The sequence below is a fragment of the Lucilia sericata genome, unplaced genomic scaffold (assembly GCF_015586225.1).
Source record: "Lucilia sericata isolate MDLA Ls3-8-SP2 unplaced genomic scaffold, ASM1558622v1 Contig000797F_arrow, whole genome shotgun sequence".
In the NCBI taxonomy this organism is placed as follows: domain Eukaryota; kingdom Metazoa; phylum Arthropoda; class Insecta; order Diptera; family Calliphoridae; genus Lucilia; species Lucilia sericata.
Window position 1 is genome coordinate 83,925 of NW_023994789.1, and position 17,332 is coordinate 101,256.

Genomic DNA, 17,332 nt, shown 5'->3' on the forward strand with positions numbered 1-17,332 from the left:
AAATTACTTTAGTGGCTTAAATAAAAAAAACAAATTAAATAAATATTAAAATTTTAAACTTAATAATATTGTTTACAACATCAACATAATTAATTTGTTTATTATTATGGCAGAGTAACGAAAAATATTTGTTTAATTAAAAAAACGTCTGCTTAGTTTTTTTTTGCTTTGTAGTTGTAGTAGAATTTTGTAGTTTTTTTTTGGTAGAGAACTCTGTACCTCGTATTCCTGGGTTTTCGATTGACACCACTGTAACAATTGTTCCTTGACAGTGGCCGCTTTAGCATTTAGGGCTGGATCGGTAAATCTGAATATGGGTTGTTTACCAGACGTTGGTGAGGCAGTTGAGCCGCCTCCAGGTGTTGTCGGTGTTGTTGGTAATCTGAACAACAAATGATTTACATTTATTCTATATTCTATACTTTTTGTTTTTATAGATTTTTTGTTTATTGAGTTTTAATCAATTCATCTTGTAAATTGATTATATTTTGTAATTATTTATATTCGTTTATTTTTTGTTGTTGTTTGGTTAAACAATAAGAAAAACTACTACATATGTATGTACTTTGTTTATAGGTATATATAAGTTTTTTATAAAGATTATTATATTGTGTAAAATTTAATTATTTTACTAACTACTAAGACCTGTTAACTTAATTTAAGGAAATTTTAATCACAGATTTACTAGTTTTGTAATAAAGGTTTAAATTTTAGGCCTAAAATGTTTATACGAAATTAATATTTTTTTGAAAAGATTTGGCGCAAAATTACCACCTACGTGATCGAATAAGTTTTTGTATCGAAACATACATCTGTATATCATGTCTCAAAATGAAAAATTAGGACTAATATCTTCATCACGTATGCGCTAATTCGTCACCTGATTTTGTATTCGTATTTCTTTAAACACTATTTTTTAATTTAGAACAAAAAGCTCAAAATGTTAAAAACCAATTCAGTCATTCCAGTTTAAAGTTCCGATTAATATAGACCAAAACCAGAGATTTACTATTATAGAACTTAAAAATTAATAATATGTTTCTAATAAATACCAAACACCTTTAGGCTATAAATACAAATGAGATGTAAGTGCAATATTTTTGTAATATAGTTTTGATAGAGAGATAGAAAATATTTCATTGAGTTGGTTTCTTGTTGTTTTGTTTGTTTTTTTTTTTAATAATTATTATTTAAATTATTTGCTTACTTTGCAGATTGTTGTGAATTTTGTCTGTCAAGTTGTTTAAATTTGGCAAATGGTGATGCAGGCTTCGCTGCTGAACCCGTGACAGTGCGTGTAGTAACTGCAAAGTGCATTAAAGAAAAATGTTAATTAAAAAAATTTGGTCTAAAATTTATTTAAGCTAAAGATAAACTTTTTTTGATAAACTTTACTTAAACTAAAGATAAACTTTGTGTAAACTGTTAGTTGGAAAACGTACCTTATAGACTATAGTCTAGTCTGTAGTCTAGTCTACAGTCTAGTCTATAGTCTAGTCTGTAGTCTAGTCTACAGTCTAGTCTATAGTCTAGTCTGTAGTCTAGTCTACAGTCTAGTCTATAGTCTAGTCTAGTCTAGTCTATAGTCTAGTCTAGTCTATAGTCTAGTCTATAGTCTAGTCTATAGTCTAGTCTATAGTCTAGTCTATAGTCTAGTCTATAGTCTAGTCTATAGTCTAGTCTATAGTCTAGTCTATAGTCTAGTCTATAGTCTAGTCTATAGTCTAGTCTATAGTCTAGTCTATAGTCTAGTCTATAGTCTAGTCTATAGTCTAGTCTATAGTCTAGTTATGGTCTAGTCTAGAGTTATTAATGGTGAAAAAGTACTATTTTTAGTACCATTTTATAATTTCAGACTTCTATGCCTGTCATTAACTGAATGCCCCTAATATTTCAACACGAAATAATTACCTTTTGTTGTAGTAGTTACAACTGCTCCATCTTTGTCTTTCGTTTCAGTTTTCTCAGTAGTCGATGTAGAAGATTTTTGTTGTTTTTGTTCTATATAGAAAACAAAGGAAAAAATTTAAGACAAAAAAAACAAAAACTTAACAAATTGATTAAAATCTATGTTAAAGCCAAAAAAATAACGTAGAAAGGAAAAAACAATTGGCATGCAGCATGTTGCAACTTAAAAAGTACTAGTATTTTATATGTAAGACGAAAAAAATCTATCAATACTTTAATACTAAACATACAGATATCGACATACAATAAAAACTATAAACTAATTAAAATAATTAATTATACAGACAAATTGTCAAATTCATAAACAGTGTCGTAACTTTGTGGCATTATAGGTCGTATTTAAAAAATTAAGACATAATGATACAACTTTACGACACCTATTGTGAATTGAAATAACATAAAAACTCTAATATACGAATACGTATATTATTTATTTACATAAACTAAAATTCTAAGTAAAAATAACTAACAAAATGAATGCAAAATTTGTTGGTTTTAGCAGAAAACGAAAAAAAAACGATTTTTAGTTAAAAATATAATGAGATAATTTGAAAAGTAGAAAAAATGCCAAAAATATACCACCCATTTTTTTAAATTTTCTTAAGGTGATTTTAAATATGATGAGCATGCACAAACATGAGTGGGTTGTTTAAATAATGATAAATGAAAAAAAAAATATTTAACTTAAATAAATATAATAAAAACAATAAAATTAAAAAAAACGAGGGACAAAAACACAGTTGATTTCATTTCACTTAAAAAAATATATAACAAACAGAAAAAAAAGAGAAACAAAACGTAAATTCCATGCTAAAGCTTCCGCAATTGGTGTTCGTTTGGGCAAACGTAACATATAAATTAAAGAAATATTTACAATTTTCTTAAAATCAGCAATTTACAAACAGCTGAAACACGGTCACAATTTCATGTTTTTGGGATTTTGTTTAATTATTAAAAAAAATAAATTTGTTGATTTAGTAGTAGTAGGTGGCAGTTTTTTTTTTGGTTTGGGTTTAATTTTTTTTTTTTATAATTTGATATGTACAAAAGTTTTACAGAAGGAGGGACATCATGATTGGTTTATTTTTGATTGTTTTGTGAATATTTTTATTAATAATTTTGAAATGTTTTTTTCAAATTGTTTGTTCGATTATTATTTAATGTGGTCAGTAGCACTTGGTAGATTATTTTGATGTAAAAAAAAGCACTGTTTATGATTAATTTATAACAAAAAACGCAGCTATAAAGGAAAAAATTATAAAACATAAGGTTTAAAGTGAATTTTGTTTTTAGATTGAATTTAACTTTGTTTTGTTTTAGAAATAAAAATTCCTACAATTTAGTTAAAACTAGTGGCAAACTCCTGTCAACTACAGGATTTTCTTTTTAAACCTAATAATCTGTGTCTTTCTATTTATGTCACCTGTCATTATATTTATGCCGCCTGTCATTATATTTATGCAACCTATGTGACCCTAACAAATGTAATATATGTATGTTTTGGTCCATAGTTTAAGACATCTTTTCAAAGCTTTTAAATTATTAAGAGACGTGTTCAATACTTCATTATATTGCTTATGATTTCGAGGATTCGCTTTACAAATTGATAAATCTTTTAAGATTTTTTCTAAAATTTCCATTTTATAGGGTCTTTTAGGAGTTTCGGAACATAATGGCCTTTTAGAGCGACCATATTGTTTAAGCAATAGCTGTCAATTTGGTTGACAATCATTCAATATGTCTTCGGCGGTTATGTGTTCTGTTCGGAAAGAAATAAAATTTCTGATGAGATCTTAGAGCTTACGGAAATATCATAACTTTGTAGTAGAATTCGGGCTGATCTCTACTTTATGTTGGCGATCGTTATAGAAACATTCTTCTTTTGCACTAAAAGCCCATTTTCGGCGAATCAAAATTGTCGCATTTGAAACGATCTAAGAATATCTAATGTATTCCGAAATATGACCGTTTGCAATGGCTGGTCCATATATAGCGTCCGTCACCGTTAACGGCCAGCGCTATAGGCCGTTGATAACCAACTTATTTTATACTGAAGACCCGCTTTGCTTGATGAGGCCCATTTCCAGATGAATGGAAAGTAATGAAACAAAATTGTCGAAGGTGGGGGGACCATACCAATCCACATGTGATCCAAGAACGTCCAATGTATGCCAATGTATGTCGAATTTTAGGCGATAAGATACGAGAACATCCACTGTATCCCGAAATACGAATGTTTGGAATGGCTAGTCCATATATCGCGTCCGTGACCGTCAACGGCGAGCGCTATATGTTGTTAATAATCAACTTATTTTGGAGTGAAGACCCGGTTTGAACGATGAGGCCCATTTCTATATGAATGGAAAGTTAAGAAGCAAATTTGTCGAAGGTGGGGGGACCATACCAATCCACATGGGATCCAGGAACGTCCAATGTATGCTAATATGACACGGTTTGGAGTGGATTTCATACTGAACGCTACGCGTTGCTCATACCATCACCGTTAGGGCGAGCCGTATAGGTCGACAAGACAGCAATACTTGGCTCACAGCTCATGAAACATTGCACATTTTGATAATCGAAGTTTTCTTATGTCCAGACATATGTGAGTTAGAAACTAACCACAGAGATCCTCAAAGTAAAGCCTGACTTTTGCGTCAGAATCAAGGAAAATTCAACCATTCGGAACTTCTATTTGGTATCGATAGACCTTCCAAACAAACAGCTTAAGAAAAGTACCCTATAGATCCGATTTTTCAGAATAAAAATTATTTTTTTTTTTTTCTAAAAATACGACTTTTCATTAAAAACTCGATTCACTGAAAAATTGATTTCTAGGCACTACCCATCTCCTTCAGATCTTTAAGAACTGTCTTCTTTAAAGAGTATAAACTAAGGGGTTTTCTTAGAAGTAAAAGGTCTCACTGTCCATAACTCGCTCATAATTCTAAGATTTATATTAAAACTTTAAATCTTCAATTTTAACTAAAATTCACTTTAAACCTTTTTTTTGAACTGAAATTTCAAAACAAATTGTTAATACGAATTTTAAATTCAACAATGAACGATCAAGCAAAACAAATGAACAATTAAGTAAAAAAAACGAGTTTAACAAAAATTATCAAAATTTTATAAAACATTTTTCTTTTTTCAACATGCTTCATTAAAGGCGTGGATTAGATTGAACGACGTTAAAATCAGGATAATTGCAGCTAAAACATTATTATTATTTCTATTTTTTATTTTCTTCTACAATTTTAATCAACTCACAATTAATAGTTATAAAAACAGTGTTGCATTTGTTGTTTGTATTTTTGTATACAGTTGGTTATATTTCTACACAGAGTTGCATTTGTTTTATGCTGAAACGTTTTCAAAATGCACGCACGCACACATAGACAGACTCGACGACGACAGTGCCAGCGATATATAATGTTGTTATTTTTACTTTTTATCGTCTTGCAGAAAATGTTGTTGATATATAGAGTCCATAAATAATAAAATCTTGTTGATCACGTAGTGAATGAGTGAGTGAGTAGGGGGAGGTTGGTCAAACTTAGTGCAAGTTGCTTGACGTTGTCGCGTCATATTGTGCTCATTTTTTCAAAATTATTTTCTTGATTTTTTTTTAAGTAAAATTAAATTAAGGCCACAACAATAGTGTTTAAAACTTAAAAAAACAACAACATGAAGTCCCTCAACTTCCGTTTATGGGCGGGTTTGGTTTTTAAATTTTAATAAAAAAACGTTAAATTTCGTTTTAGTCTTGTAATAAGTCGCACGCGCAAAAAGTAAAATTGTTTTGTTTAAATAAAAAATAAATAATAATAAAATTGGTATAAAAACTATAACTAACTATACAGGATTTTTAGAAGAAAAAATATCAAAAAAATAGAGCATTAAATCAATATGATGATGGACCTTAAGAAGAGTTGTTAGAGTAACTGAGTTTTATGTTGATTTAATTTTTTTTAAATAAACGCTGTGGAATGGCTGCTGCTGCTGTTGTTGTTGATATTATTTAGTTTTAAAGCCGGCTTTTAGATTTAGAGAGTTGCCTTCTTTTTTATATTTACATTTACAATTTTTTCTTAGCGTTTTTACGAACCCATCATCAATTGTTCGAAAGCATCCTCCACATTGCTTTCATCCAACAGATTTAGATTAGCTATGTGCGGCATAGTTGCACTGCGTTGCAGACCCCCCGGTGCAATGGGTAGATTTGTACCTAATGATTTACGACTGGCAGCCGATACTTTTTCACTGGTTTTGGTGCGATTTATTACCGAACGTTTAGTGGTCTGTTGCTCCACTAGAGTTTCCTGTTGTGTGGGTGATTTTTGTCCCGAGAAATAGGCAGCCACGGTCTTTTGTTTTTCACTGATATCGGTTTTAGTCATGGCAGCTTCATACATTTTGGGTAAAGCTAATGTATGACCCGATTTAGTGCGTCTCAATTCATTGGTGGGACTTTGATTGAATTTTGTTGTATTGGTGGGTACATGTTGGTTTTGCAGCATTACGATTTGATTCCAAGAATCAGATTTACTCAATTTATTCGGTCTAATGGTATGATGTTGTTCTTGGGCCGTTGTTATACTTTCATCTTCTTGACGTCGATTCATTGATGTGAAAGCATGTACATTATTAAAGACAATATTTCTAGGTATATAATCATCATCGGGCTGAGGTGTGGCGGGTGTTTCCATAACGGTGGGTTTGATGTGATTTACAATCTGTTGAGTTTTTACCACAGTTTGATTGGTCATCGAGTGTCCGTCTTTGCCTTGTATCTTTGTGGAGTGTGTGGCGGTAGATACAACCGTGGAAGATGCTGTAGTATTTGCACTTGGACTCTGATAAGCATTGGGCATATAGTGATGTCTTTGAGGTGGTCCAAACTTTTTAAGTATGGGTTGGTTTTCATCTTTGGGTAGGGAAGATTTCACAATATCGGGTGTGTCTGCAGGAGCTGACGATTTGTACTCTTGACTGTTTTGGGTCTCATATCGTGCTTGTTTCTCCATTTGATAGTCCAGAGCATTTCCCAAACTCTTGCGTCTTATATCATTCGATATACGTTCGCGCTGTTGATCTAAACGGTCAAGCATTTCTTGGGAAATATTTGAATGTTGTGGATTTATTACAGTTTGATCTTTATGTATACTGTGATGATCTTCACTTACTGTCTTACGCATGCTGGCCAAAGATCTTTTCTCTTGCGTGGTTGAGGTTGAAGTTGCAGTTTTTGTTGTGGTTTTTGAGTTATGTTTTGGATAATCTGTTGGTTTTTGTGTTACTGGAGGTTTTTGAATTCTTTCGGGAGCTTGATGTTGTGTTGGTTGTTGCGTTTGTACTCCATATGATGGTTTTGTGGCAGATTGCTTTTGATTTGTAGTATTTTGGTATTGTTGCTGTTGCTGCTGCTGTAGTTGCAATTGTCTTTGAGATTTAGCTTCATATGATGATTTTGTGGTAGGCATTGGTGGACTTGTAGGCAGCTGTGTGGCAGCTGGTGCTCCATAATTTGGCGTTGGGACTTGCTGTTGAGCTGGCATAACCGGCATTTGTCTTTGGGGTGGTGCTTCATATTGAGCAGCCGTCTTTTTATAATCCGAAGGCGGTGGATTATAATTTGAATTTTGATTGACACTTGTATAACTTGTTACCACTTGACTACTAAGAGCTTGATAGGTTGGCTCTGCTGTTGAAGGTGGTAAATGTTTATGGGGATTCTGATAAGGTGTAGGCATACTTTGATAATTACTAGATTCATCTACCACAATGGGATTCGATGTCCAACTAGTATTGGGTGATGGTAAATTTTGACTAAATGACATGGAAGCTGTAGTTGAACTACCAGTTGAATTTTCCGATACATTGCGTTGTCTTCTTAGATCCAAACTACTGGGTGGCATTATCTTCTTGTGGCTCATCCGACTGAAATCTTCATCGTCTGTGGTGTCCTCAACGGGGTAAGTAACAACATAAGAGGTTTGTGTTTCACTTACATAAGGCTTAGGTGAGGGCTGTTGTGTTTCTCTAACATAAGGCCTAGGTGAGGGCTGTTGTGAAGTAGTTGTGGTCATAAAATTGGTCTGATTTTTGTTCGTGTTTCTATTTAGATTTTCCATACTCTTATACATACCCAATTGTTTGCGCGGTGCTGGTTGAGGGTATATTGGAGCAGTTGTTTGCTTTTTGGACTCAGGGCTGAAAATTGGTTGACGATTAGCCTCAAATTTATTTATATCTGGGAACAAAGGCTCAACAATGGGTGCTTGATAGGAGCGACCATCTGGGGAGAGGCAAGTTTTTGGAGAAGTTATTGCTTCTGGACGCTTTAGCACGGGAGCCTTTGGTTTGGCCATACCATTGGGATTTCCAATACTCTTCATAGTGCTCAATAGATTTTTAGCAGCCTTTGAATTTTTGCCATACAACTCATCGTCACTAACATGACCCGTGCGACGACCCACAGTTACAGCTGTTTGACTTTGAGGTTTTCCCATTACCCGGCTGACTGCATGGTATTCCAATAAATTGCAGTCGGAGTCCAAATCATCATCTGTGCAATCAGTTTGTGGCATAGTGTATATGCTGGGACTTGTGGGCGTGCTGTCGGCTGGACTTGCCAAATCAAATTGTCTGGGTAAACGGGGTTGACTAATTGGTTGCTGCTGCAATTGTGGAGGAGCCTGAGCTGGTGGACAGTATGAGGGATTTGATGAGGTCAACACCAAGGGCACGGCATGAGGATCAGTAAGAGAGTCTTCTCTCGGTCTTTGATATTCGTTATCACTGGAGTTGTTGACTACAGCTGATGGTAAACAAGGATAACTTTGATATGTGGTTTTTGGCTTGAGATTGCTGTAAGTGAATGAAATATTTTGTGGAGGAGGCAAATAAGCCAAAGGATCTTGTTGTGGTGGCATTTGCCTAACACTATATGGATCACAGGTGTTGGGCAGCGAAGGACGTTTTCTAAAATCTTCTGAAATTTGATTGCCATTAGCTGAACGCAATGAATTGTGACGTTGTATATAAGGTCCGGTACTGTTGATATTGTCATACTTAGAACGTTCCTCAAAGCGGTTGGCCTTCGATTTGAAACTGCTGCTATCCACGGTGGGTTTAGAAGCCCAAGGTAAAGCAATTGGTGATCTAGAAGAGGGTGGTGGTGAGGTTATAAACGAATTATCTGGTTTGGTATTGCCATAATGGTTAGGAGAATTAGGTGTTAAACTGTTGCCTTGTCCTCTTGGAGAAGCAGTATTAAGAGACTGCCAAGTACTTGAGTTGCGCGGTAATTGTGGTATAGGCTTGTAAATAGGCTTTGAGGGAGAGTCAACATTATCAATCGGTCTAAATACCGATTGAGGAGCATGTTTGAATTCATTGATGGGTATAGGTTTAGGTACATTCATATTGGCAGCAGCTTGTTGAGCCGCCAATTGTTCTTGTTCCCTTAAAATGGCGGCATGTTGAGCTGCAGCTATCTGATCTTGTTCTCTTCTTTGTCTTTCGAAATGTTCACGCTCTAGGCGTTCCCTCTCCTGCATTTCACGTTGTTGCCTTTGTCTTTCCAGTTTTTCACGTTCACGACGCTCAAATTCCATACGTTCGCGCTCCAATTTTCTTCTACGCTCTTCGGCTTGACGTTCTGCTTCTTGTTGTAATCTCAAGGCGATTTGTTGATTTGTTATATAATTTGGTGGCGGTGCCGGAGCAGAATTATTGACCATTGGCTGGCTAAATAATTTGCTAGATTGATGAGGCTTTGAAGAGGACGAAACATGATGAGGAGCCTGTGGCGGCTTACCGGCTAAGCCACCCTCAAAAGTACTCTTAATGGAGCCAAATTTATTTGTCCAGTTTGAAACAGAACGTGAGGTAGTCCAACCTAAACCAGGCTTATCACTTTGCTTATTAATAAAGGCCAAAAATTTGCGATCATTTTCGGTTTTGGGCTCAAAGGGAGGTACAACATTTTGTACACGCTTCTTAACACTTACTTGTACGGCTCGTTTTAGACCCAAATGAGGACCCTTGTCTTCGGCATCCGAGTCGGTATCAAATTCTGAATTATATTTGTGAGTTTTAGCCAAATCAATGGTATTGGCACGTTTCATTAAATGCTTTTTATTGGTAAACCTAGAAAATTTCGAACTATCATCAGGTGGACTGGATGGTTTGACCACCTGTGGTGATTGCTTAGGTTCTTCGGGCTGTCTATACACTGTGGGGTTTCCAAAGGTAACCGAATATTCACCCGAAAGAGGACGGCGCTTACCATTATTCACCGTTAATCTATTGGTATAGGTAACGTTCGAAGGTTCTTCGGGTACAAATTGTTTTGGTCTTTGCAAAACGGGGGTTGATGATTGCGTTAATATTGCTCCCGAAGAGGCATTCTTCTCTAAAGGATACCACTGAGGCGGAGAATTGTTGGGGACACTATTTGCTTCAGGCGTGGTACTTTGAGAAATACTACCCATTATTAGCATATCTTCCATATAACGCCTAGCATCGGCCAATTCTTCACGACTAACACCCACCGTATGACGATTTACACGATTTCTGCGTTTAGCAAAGCGAGAACGGTTCGAACGATGAGCATCTGCCTCAGGCGAGGAAGTTTCACCATAGAGAGCTTCATTGCCGTCTAATTCGGACATGGCAGCTGCTATTTCGGCTAATTTTTCAGGTGAAGTTAAACCGGCACGCAAACGAGCCACCAAAGCCAACAGGGCCTTGCGTTTTTCAGTATCTACCGAAATATCTTTGCCTTCCTTAAGCGAATTCTCCAAACGACTCAAAGCACATGTAACGTCTTCAATAATATTGGAATCGCTTTGGATTTGCAATTGATCACGCAGACCAGCCGCTATTAAGCGTAAATCTTCCCCACTCTCAGTACCAGAATCTTCTTTTTGAGGCACACCTAATCTATCTACTTGTCTGGGACTATCATTACTACCTACGACTACTGAGCTACCACCTAAACTACTACTACTATCATTATTATTATTAACATTTAGACTTGTATTGCTATTGTTGTTGTTGCTATTCATTTGGCGAGAACTAGAATTCTTATTAAGGGTTTTATTGCTATTTGAGGTAGAGTCTGCCCTGCCTGCAGTCTGTACAGTCACAATTGGATTTTGACTGGATGTTGGCGCAGTAGAGGTTGTTTTTTGTGTTTTATTACTTTTATTATTATTGTTTGGAGCGTGCATGCTACTACTTTCACTAACAGTGATTTTACTATTGCTATTTGTTTGTGCCGACTTTGGTTGTTTTTGGCTGTTTGTTGTTGACTGATTGCTATGGCTGTTGCCTTCTTGTGGCGTTTTTTGTTTATCATGCACCATGGGCTTTAAGGACTCACCCTTTTCAGAGCTATCGGTTTTATCGTCGTCGTCTTTGCTAGCAGTTGAAGATTCCTCTTCTACAACTTCCTCAACTGTTTCGGTTTCAGTTGTGGTAGTGGTTGTAGTTTGAGTTGTAGTTTCCTCAACTTGCTCTGTATGGGTTTCCTGTTTAGTGCAGGAAATTTCCAAATTTTCTATAACGCTTAGGGATTCTTCAGCTGTTTTGGTTACAACAGCTTCCGAAGTTTGCTTTTCTTGATCTTTTTGTGACTTTTCGACAACTTTATCTAGTTTATCGCTTTGTTTCTTATCATCAACTTCTGATTCCGCTTCACTATAATCGGTGACCTCTTCGATAATTTCCTCGTATTCGCTGGCACTACTCTCCTCTTCTTCAGGAACATTAGCTGCTGCTTTCACTTCTTTTTCATCGCCGCTAGTAGGGCTTTTCTTTGTTTCTAAAGGGGGGAGGGGAAATTCGATAAATGTTGCAGTTTTTAAATAAGACTTTATGAACAGAAGAAGCAAAAAAACTATAAAAACAATGGCGGGAGAATGGTATACGAAAGACACAATACGTCCAATAACTGTGATACAATTTACTATTGACGGCGGTCCTAAAGCCATTATCCTTAACAAGGACAACAAGAACAACAACAAAAGAAATCAATAATACGAACGATTATGATGATTTAGAATAAATATTTTACACGGATCAAACAAAGTGAGAAAGGACTGACTAAATGAGTTTGGAAATTTGCTTTCGAGTGAGATGAGACAGAACAGAATTTCGAATTTAATTTCAAATTTAAGTTGATGAGACATTAACATGTTTTGCTATGAATGCTTACATCTCTTTCCTGCTATAACTTTCTCTCTCTTTCTTTCTTTCTAAGTTTAAATACCTAGTAAATAAACATTCTAGGATATTTCTTTCAGTGTTTAACAAATCCAATTTAAAATATTTGTTTTCTTTTCTTTACGAATTGTTTGGTTTAGCTAAAATTTCATATCTAGAATAAAGTAAATATAAAATATTTATAATGATTATAATATAAATATATATGTATAATTATTATGCATAATAAATAACAATTACTAAATAAACAATAAGTTAAATTAAAATTTATATTACTCCAACACCATATTTTTTGTTAAAGGATTTGTGTGTTCTACACCCAAAAGATAATAATGAAAATAATTTAGTTTTATTTGAGAAAAGTGCTTTTAAAAATTAATGTACTTTTTATTAGAAAATAAAAAATTAATCAAATTTGAAACCATTATCTTTAACAAAAGACAAATGAACTTTGAACTCTTGACGTTATTCATTTGTAGTTGTAGAACAATTTATAATTGTTATTATTCTAAAATAAACCACAATTCTTTTTCTATTTTTAAATTAACCCTGTAAACAAAGGTAAAAATTTGGTAAACATTATTTACGCATTTTCTCTTGTTGGTTTCAATGCCCCTGATGACTTTACTTTAAGAGCGGGGAAATTTTTTTAAAGATTTTTTTATATTTTCTTTGTAAGTAACCAATGCGCAAAAGAAAAATCAATTTTTAACGCATCATTCGAGATGACAAATTCTCACAGATTTTTTTTTTTTTTTTGAAATTTCTTTTGTCAGCGGGACAGACATATCCATTGATTAATTTAATATCGTAATAAAAAGCACACCACCATTTGTGTTTTAATTGTGGCGGGGTTTTTTTCTTTGTTGTGATTTTTTTTTTGTTTTTTTTATTTTGAAATACCTTCACGGTCAGCCATAAGTTCCCTCAAACGTGATCGGATTTTACGACGTTCTTCGTATGTTCTAGCCTGTTCCAACTGTAATAAAGAAAAAATAATTTAAGAGAATTTATATATTATTAACGAATTGATTTCTTTTGATTTTTGGCAAATTGAAGAGATTGAGAGTTCCAGTGCTGTTCTAGTTCAGTTCTAGTTCAGTTCTAGTTCAGTTCTAGTTCTACTTCAGTTCTAGTTCAGTTCTAGTTCAGTTCTACTTCAGTTCTAGTTCAGTTCTAGTTCAGTTCTAGTTCAGTTCTAGTTCAGTTCTAGTTCAGTTCTAGTTCAGTTCTAGTTCAGTTCTAGTTCAGTTCTAGTTCAGTTCTAGTTCAGTTCTAGTTCAGTTCTAGTTCAGTTCTAGTTCAGTTCTAGTTCAGTTCTAGTTCAGTTCTAGTTCAGTTCTAGTTCAGTTCTAGTTCAGTTCTAGTTCAGTTCTATTCAGTTCTAGTTCAGTTCAAGTTCAGTTCTAGTTCAGTTCTAGTTCAGTTCTAGTTCAGTTCTAGTTCAGTTCTAGTTCAGTTCTATTCAGTTCTAGTTCAGTTCAAGTTCAGTTCTAGTTCAGTTCTAGTTCAGTTCAGTTCTAGTTCGGTTCTAGTTCAGTTCTAGTTCAGTTCTAGTTCAGTTCTAGTTCAGTTCTAGTTCAGTTCTAGTTCAGTTCTAGTTCAGTTCTAGTTCAGTTCTAGTTCAGTTCTAGTTCAGTTCTAGTTCAGTTCTAGTTCAGTTCTAGTTCAGTTCTAGTTCAGTTCTAGTTCAGTTCTAGTTCAGTTCTAGTTCAGTTCTAGTTCAGTTCTAGTTCAGTTCTAGTTCAGTTCTAGTTCAGTTCTAGTTCAGTTCTAGTTCAGTAGTTCTAGTTCTAGTCAGTTCTAGTTCAGTTCTAGTTCAGTTCTAGTTCAGTTCTAGTTCAGTTCTAGTTCAGTTCTAGTTCAGTTCTAGTTCAGTTCTAGTTCAGTTCTAGTTCAGTTCTAGTTCAGTTCTAGTTCAGTTCTAGTTCAGTTCTAGTTCAGTTCTAGTTCAGTTCTAGTTCAGTTCTAGTTCAGTTCTAGTTCAGTTCTAGTTCAGTTCTAGTTCAGTTCTAGTTCAGTTCTAGTTCAGTTCTAGTTCATTTCTAGTTCAGTTCTAGTTCAGTTCATGTTCAGTTCTAGTTCAGTTCATGTTCAGTTCTAGTTCATTCTAGTTCACTTGTATTTACTCACCAATTCTTTTAAGATTTCTTCGTCCCAAATCTCCTCTATATCACAAGTTGTATAAGTAACTGGTGTAGAAGAGCTTCCAGATTTAATCGTTTTCGTTATACGTGTAGTTTTTACCTAAAAAAAAAATCAAATAAATTTTATACAATTAATTTACAATTTGGTAAAAATAATTAATAATAAATTACAAAAAATTAAACAAATCTTAACGTTTAAAACAACAATATTTAAGAGTGGAAAAACAAAAACAATTTCTTTTAAATTTCTTAAATTTTTTTATTGTCATTTCGATTAATTGCTGATTATTTTGACAAAAAAATACTATACATTGAAATCTTTACAAAAAAAATGACGTAGACAATTTATCTTGTCTTGTCTCATTTCTATTCGTACACTATTTACGTACACTTTGTTGTAAGTGTAGTAGTTGTTACGGAGGAGGAAGTTAGTTGTAGCTGCCAAATGTTCATATTGTTTAAACACAATCACATTAAATTGTAGATTGTACAACAAATATTTTTCAAATGGTTAACAACAACAGATAGGTGGTCAATTGGCACTGAATCGAGGGTGCCATATTTTACCAAATAAATCATCGTGTCATAGAATAGTTTTTCTTAATTTTTAAACGGCGTAAACAAAATGATTAATGCTTGTAAAGTGAAAAAACATGTTTAACGTGTTAAGGGAGAGAACGTGAAGAGGTAGTTTTTCGTATTTCCAAAAATAAATTTAAGAATAATATATTAAAAATACTTATTGCAATATTTGTTATTACAAACTAGTGCAAGTGATAATAGTTTTTTCTCTTTGTGAATAAATATATTTAGGGTATTCAAAAGAATTCCATTAAACGAATGATTTAATATAAATAAATAAATCGAAAATCCATCCTTTACTTTAAAAGTTTTTAAAAACACCTTTAAATGTTTTGTGAAAGCATTATTTTTATACTCTTTCTCACAGCTCTTGCTAAATTCAATTTCAAGACCCGTTGTCAGACATTTTTTCTAGATATTTTTAACAGCAATATCGATCTATGTATAAGTGGCTAAGATCTATCGAGAAATCTTGTTCTATTAATATAATTTGTATGTTTATTGTCTGAGACTTTCTAAACTCTCACCATTTCACAAGATTTAATATAAAGTCTTTGGTTTAGACTCTATATCTTGTAAATCCATTTTAATTATAAAAGTAATCAGTTTTTATTCTCAATAAATAATAATATTCAACAAAAACGTTGAAATTTTTATAAAGTTGATCGATTAGTCGCTCTATAAGTTGGCAGATTCTAATATCTTGGTTCCATAGAGATGGTCTGTTGGTAGCGCCCTACCATCTCTATCGAAGAACTTTTACGCGGAACAATACAAAACACTAACGATCGTGAAACCTACTTCAGAAATAACTATAAAAGTAATCAGTTTTTATTCTCAATAAATAATGAAATTCCAAGAACACTTTGCAAGTTATATAAAGTTTTTGATCGATCTATAATTTGGCTGAAAAGGTTGACAGATTCGAATATATTGGTTCCATACTGACTAGAGATGGTCTGTTCGCCCCCTACTATCCTATCCATCCTTTTACGCAGAACAAGACAAAACACGATGGATCGTGAAATTTTTAAGCGGCTTAAGCGGTTCAGAAATAATTCACGAAGTTTTGAAGTGAAGCTCCCAAGGTAAAAGAAGAAGAGGTCGTCCCAAAAACACCTAAAGACGTACAGTTTCTAAATTGAGTGATGTATTTTTTTTTAATTTTTTCCAAGTTTTCGTGGTCTCCGTCTTCGTACGGTGAAAATTGCGGTTCCTGTGGGTAAAATTAAACAATTATTGAAAGCGCTTCAAAGCCCGCTTTTTTGGGCTATAACTGAACACATAAACTTGGATTATGTTTGGTTTCAGCAAGATGGCGCATGCTGCCACATAATTTATCAGACAATTTATCGTATCAGTCGTCTTAACGATGTTAATTGACCGCATCGGAGCAGACATTTAACGCCTTTAGACGTTTTCTTGTGACGTGCCCGTAAAATCCGATGCTATATGAATAATTTAGAACGGATTTACACTCTTGAGGCTAATATCGTCTAAACCATTTGGGAGTTACAACCGCAAACCATCAACAAAGTCTTGGAAAAATTAAACTTTATAATTTTAAGACCTTCGCCACTTTCAAAAAGTTTCAAATATTAATCAAGAAAGTAAAAAGTGAAGTGAAGAAATTTTGCATAATTACTACTCTTGTAAATATACTACAAAGTAGATGTTGTTATTGTTTAAATCTTTTCAGACTAATAAAGATTTAACGAGATTTTAATAAACAATTTATTAATAAAAAAACTTTTCAAATAAAACAAAGAAAGTATTACAGATTTTTTTCTTCTATAAAATAATTGTAATTAAAATTCTTGCCAAAATTGTTTTGTTTCATTGAAATTTTATTTCTTGAAATTGTTGCAACAAGAAAAATAAAACTAATCAAGACAATTTGTCATAAATTTTTTTCCTTAAATAATTGTTTATTTTAATTATATTAACAGGAAAGACATGTTTCTTTAATGTTCATATTTGTATTCTAATTGTATTTTTAACTCTTTGGCACTTAAACAGTTTAGAAAAATTATTCATTTCACTCAAACGCATTTTTGATGTTCAACATCTCAGCGTGACAAAAAGATAACAGCTGATTTTGTTGAAAATTATTTTTAGAGATAACTTAATCATAGAAGATAAGTTTTATATATTTACTTTCCAAATTTTAAAGATTAAAAAGATATTTTAAATTAATATATTTAATATAAAACATTTGCAATTACTCATTAAGCAGTTTTTAACCTTTTGACCCCTATTTGAGATAAAAATAATTCTTCAGGAGTTTTTTATTTTATATAAAAAATACTAAAAATATTATTATAATAATGCAGTTATTATTTTTGCTTAAAAATCTTTTTAAATTTGATTTGGAATATTTTTTTTTTTTTTTTTTTTTTGGA

General features: G+C 33.3%; 1 protein-coding gene across 13 annotated transcripts in view; it reads right to left on the reverse strand.

Moving 5' to 3' along the window:
* Window positions 1–17,332, reverse strand: part of LOC119608138 (smoothelin-like protein 2) — a 74,737-nt gene that overhangs the window by 2,118 nt on the left and 55,287 nt on the right. For 8 of the 13 annotated variants that reach the window (XM_037962425.1, XM_037962420.1, XM_037962427.1 and 5 more), the window contains 6 exons: window positions 14,335–14,448; window positions 13,105–13,180; window positions 11,360–11,800; window positions 1,912–2,001; window positions 1,208–1,304; window positions 220–382 (listed from right to left, as the gene is read on the reverse strand). In XM_037962425.1, the coding sequence (XP_037818353.1) occupies window positions 220–382; window positions 1,208–1,304; window positions 1,912–2,001; window positions 11,360–11,800; window positions 13,105–13,180; window positions 14,335–14,448 (981 nt within the window). Of the gene's footprint in view, window positions 1–219; window positions 383–1,207; window positions 1,305–1,911; window positions 2,002–11,359; window positions 11,801–12,193; window positions 12,356–13,104; window positions 13,181–14,334; window positions 14,449–17,332 lie in introns of those variants that run through there. The other 5 variants (XM_037962426.1, XM_037962430.1, XR_005231794.1 and 2 more) reach the window with 4 other exon arrangements.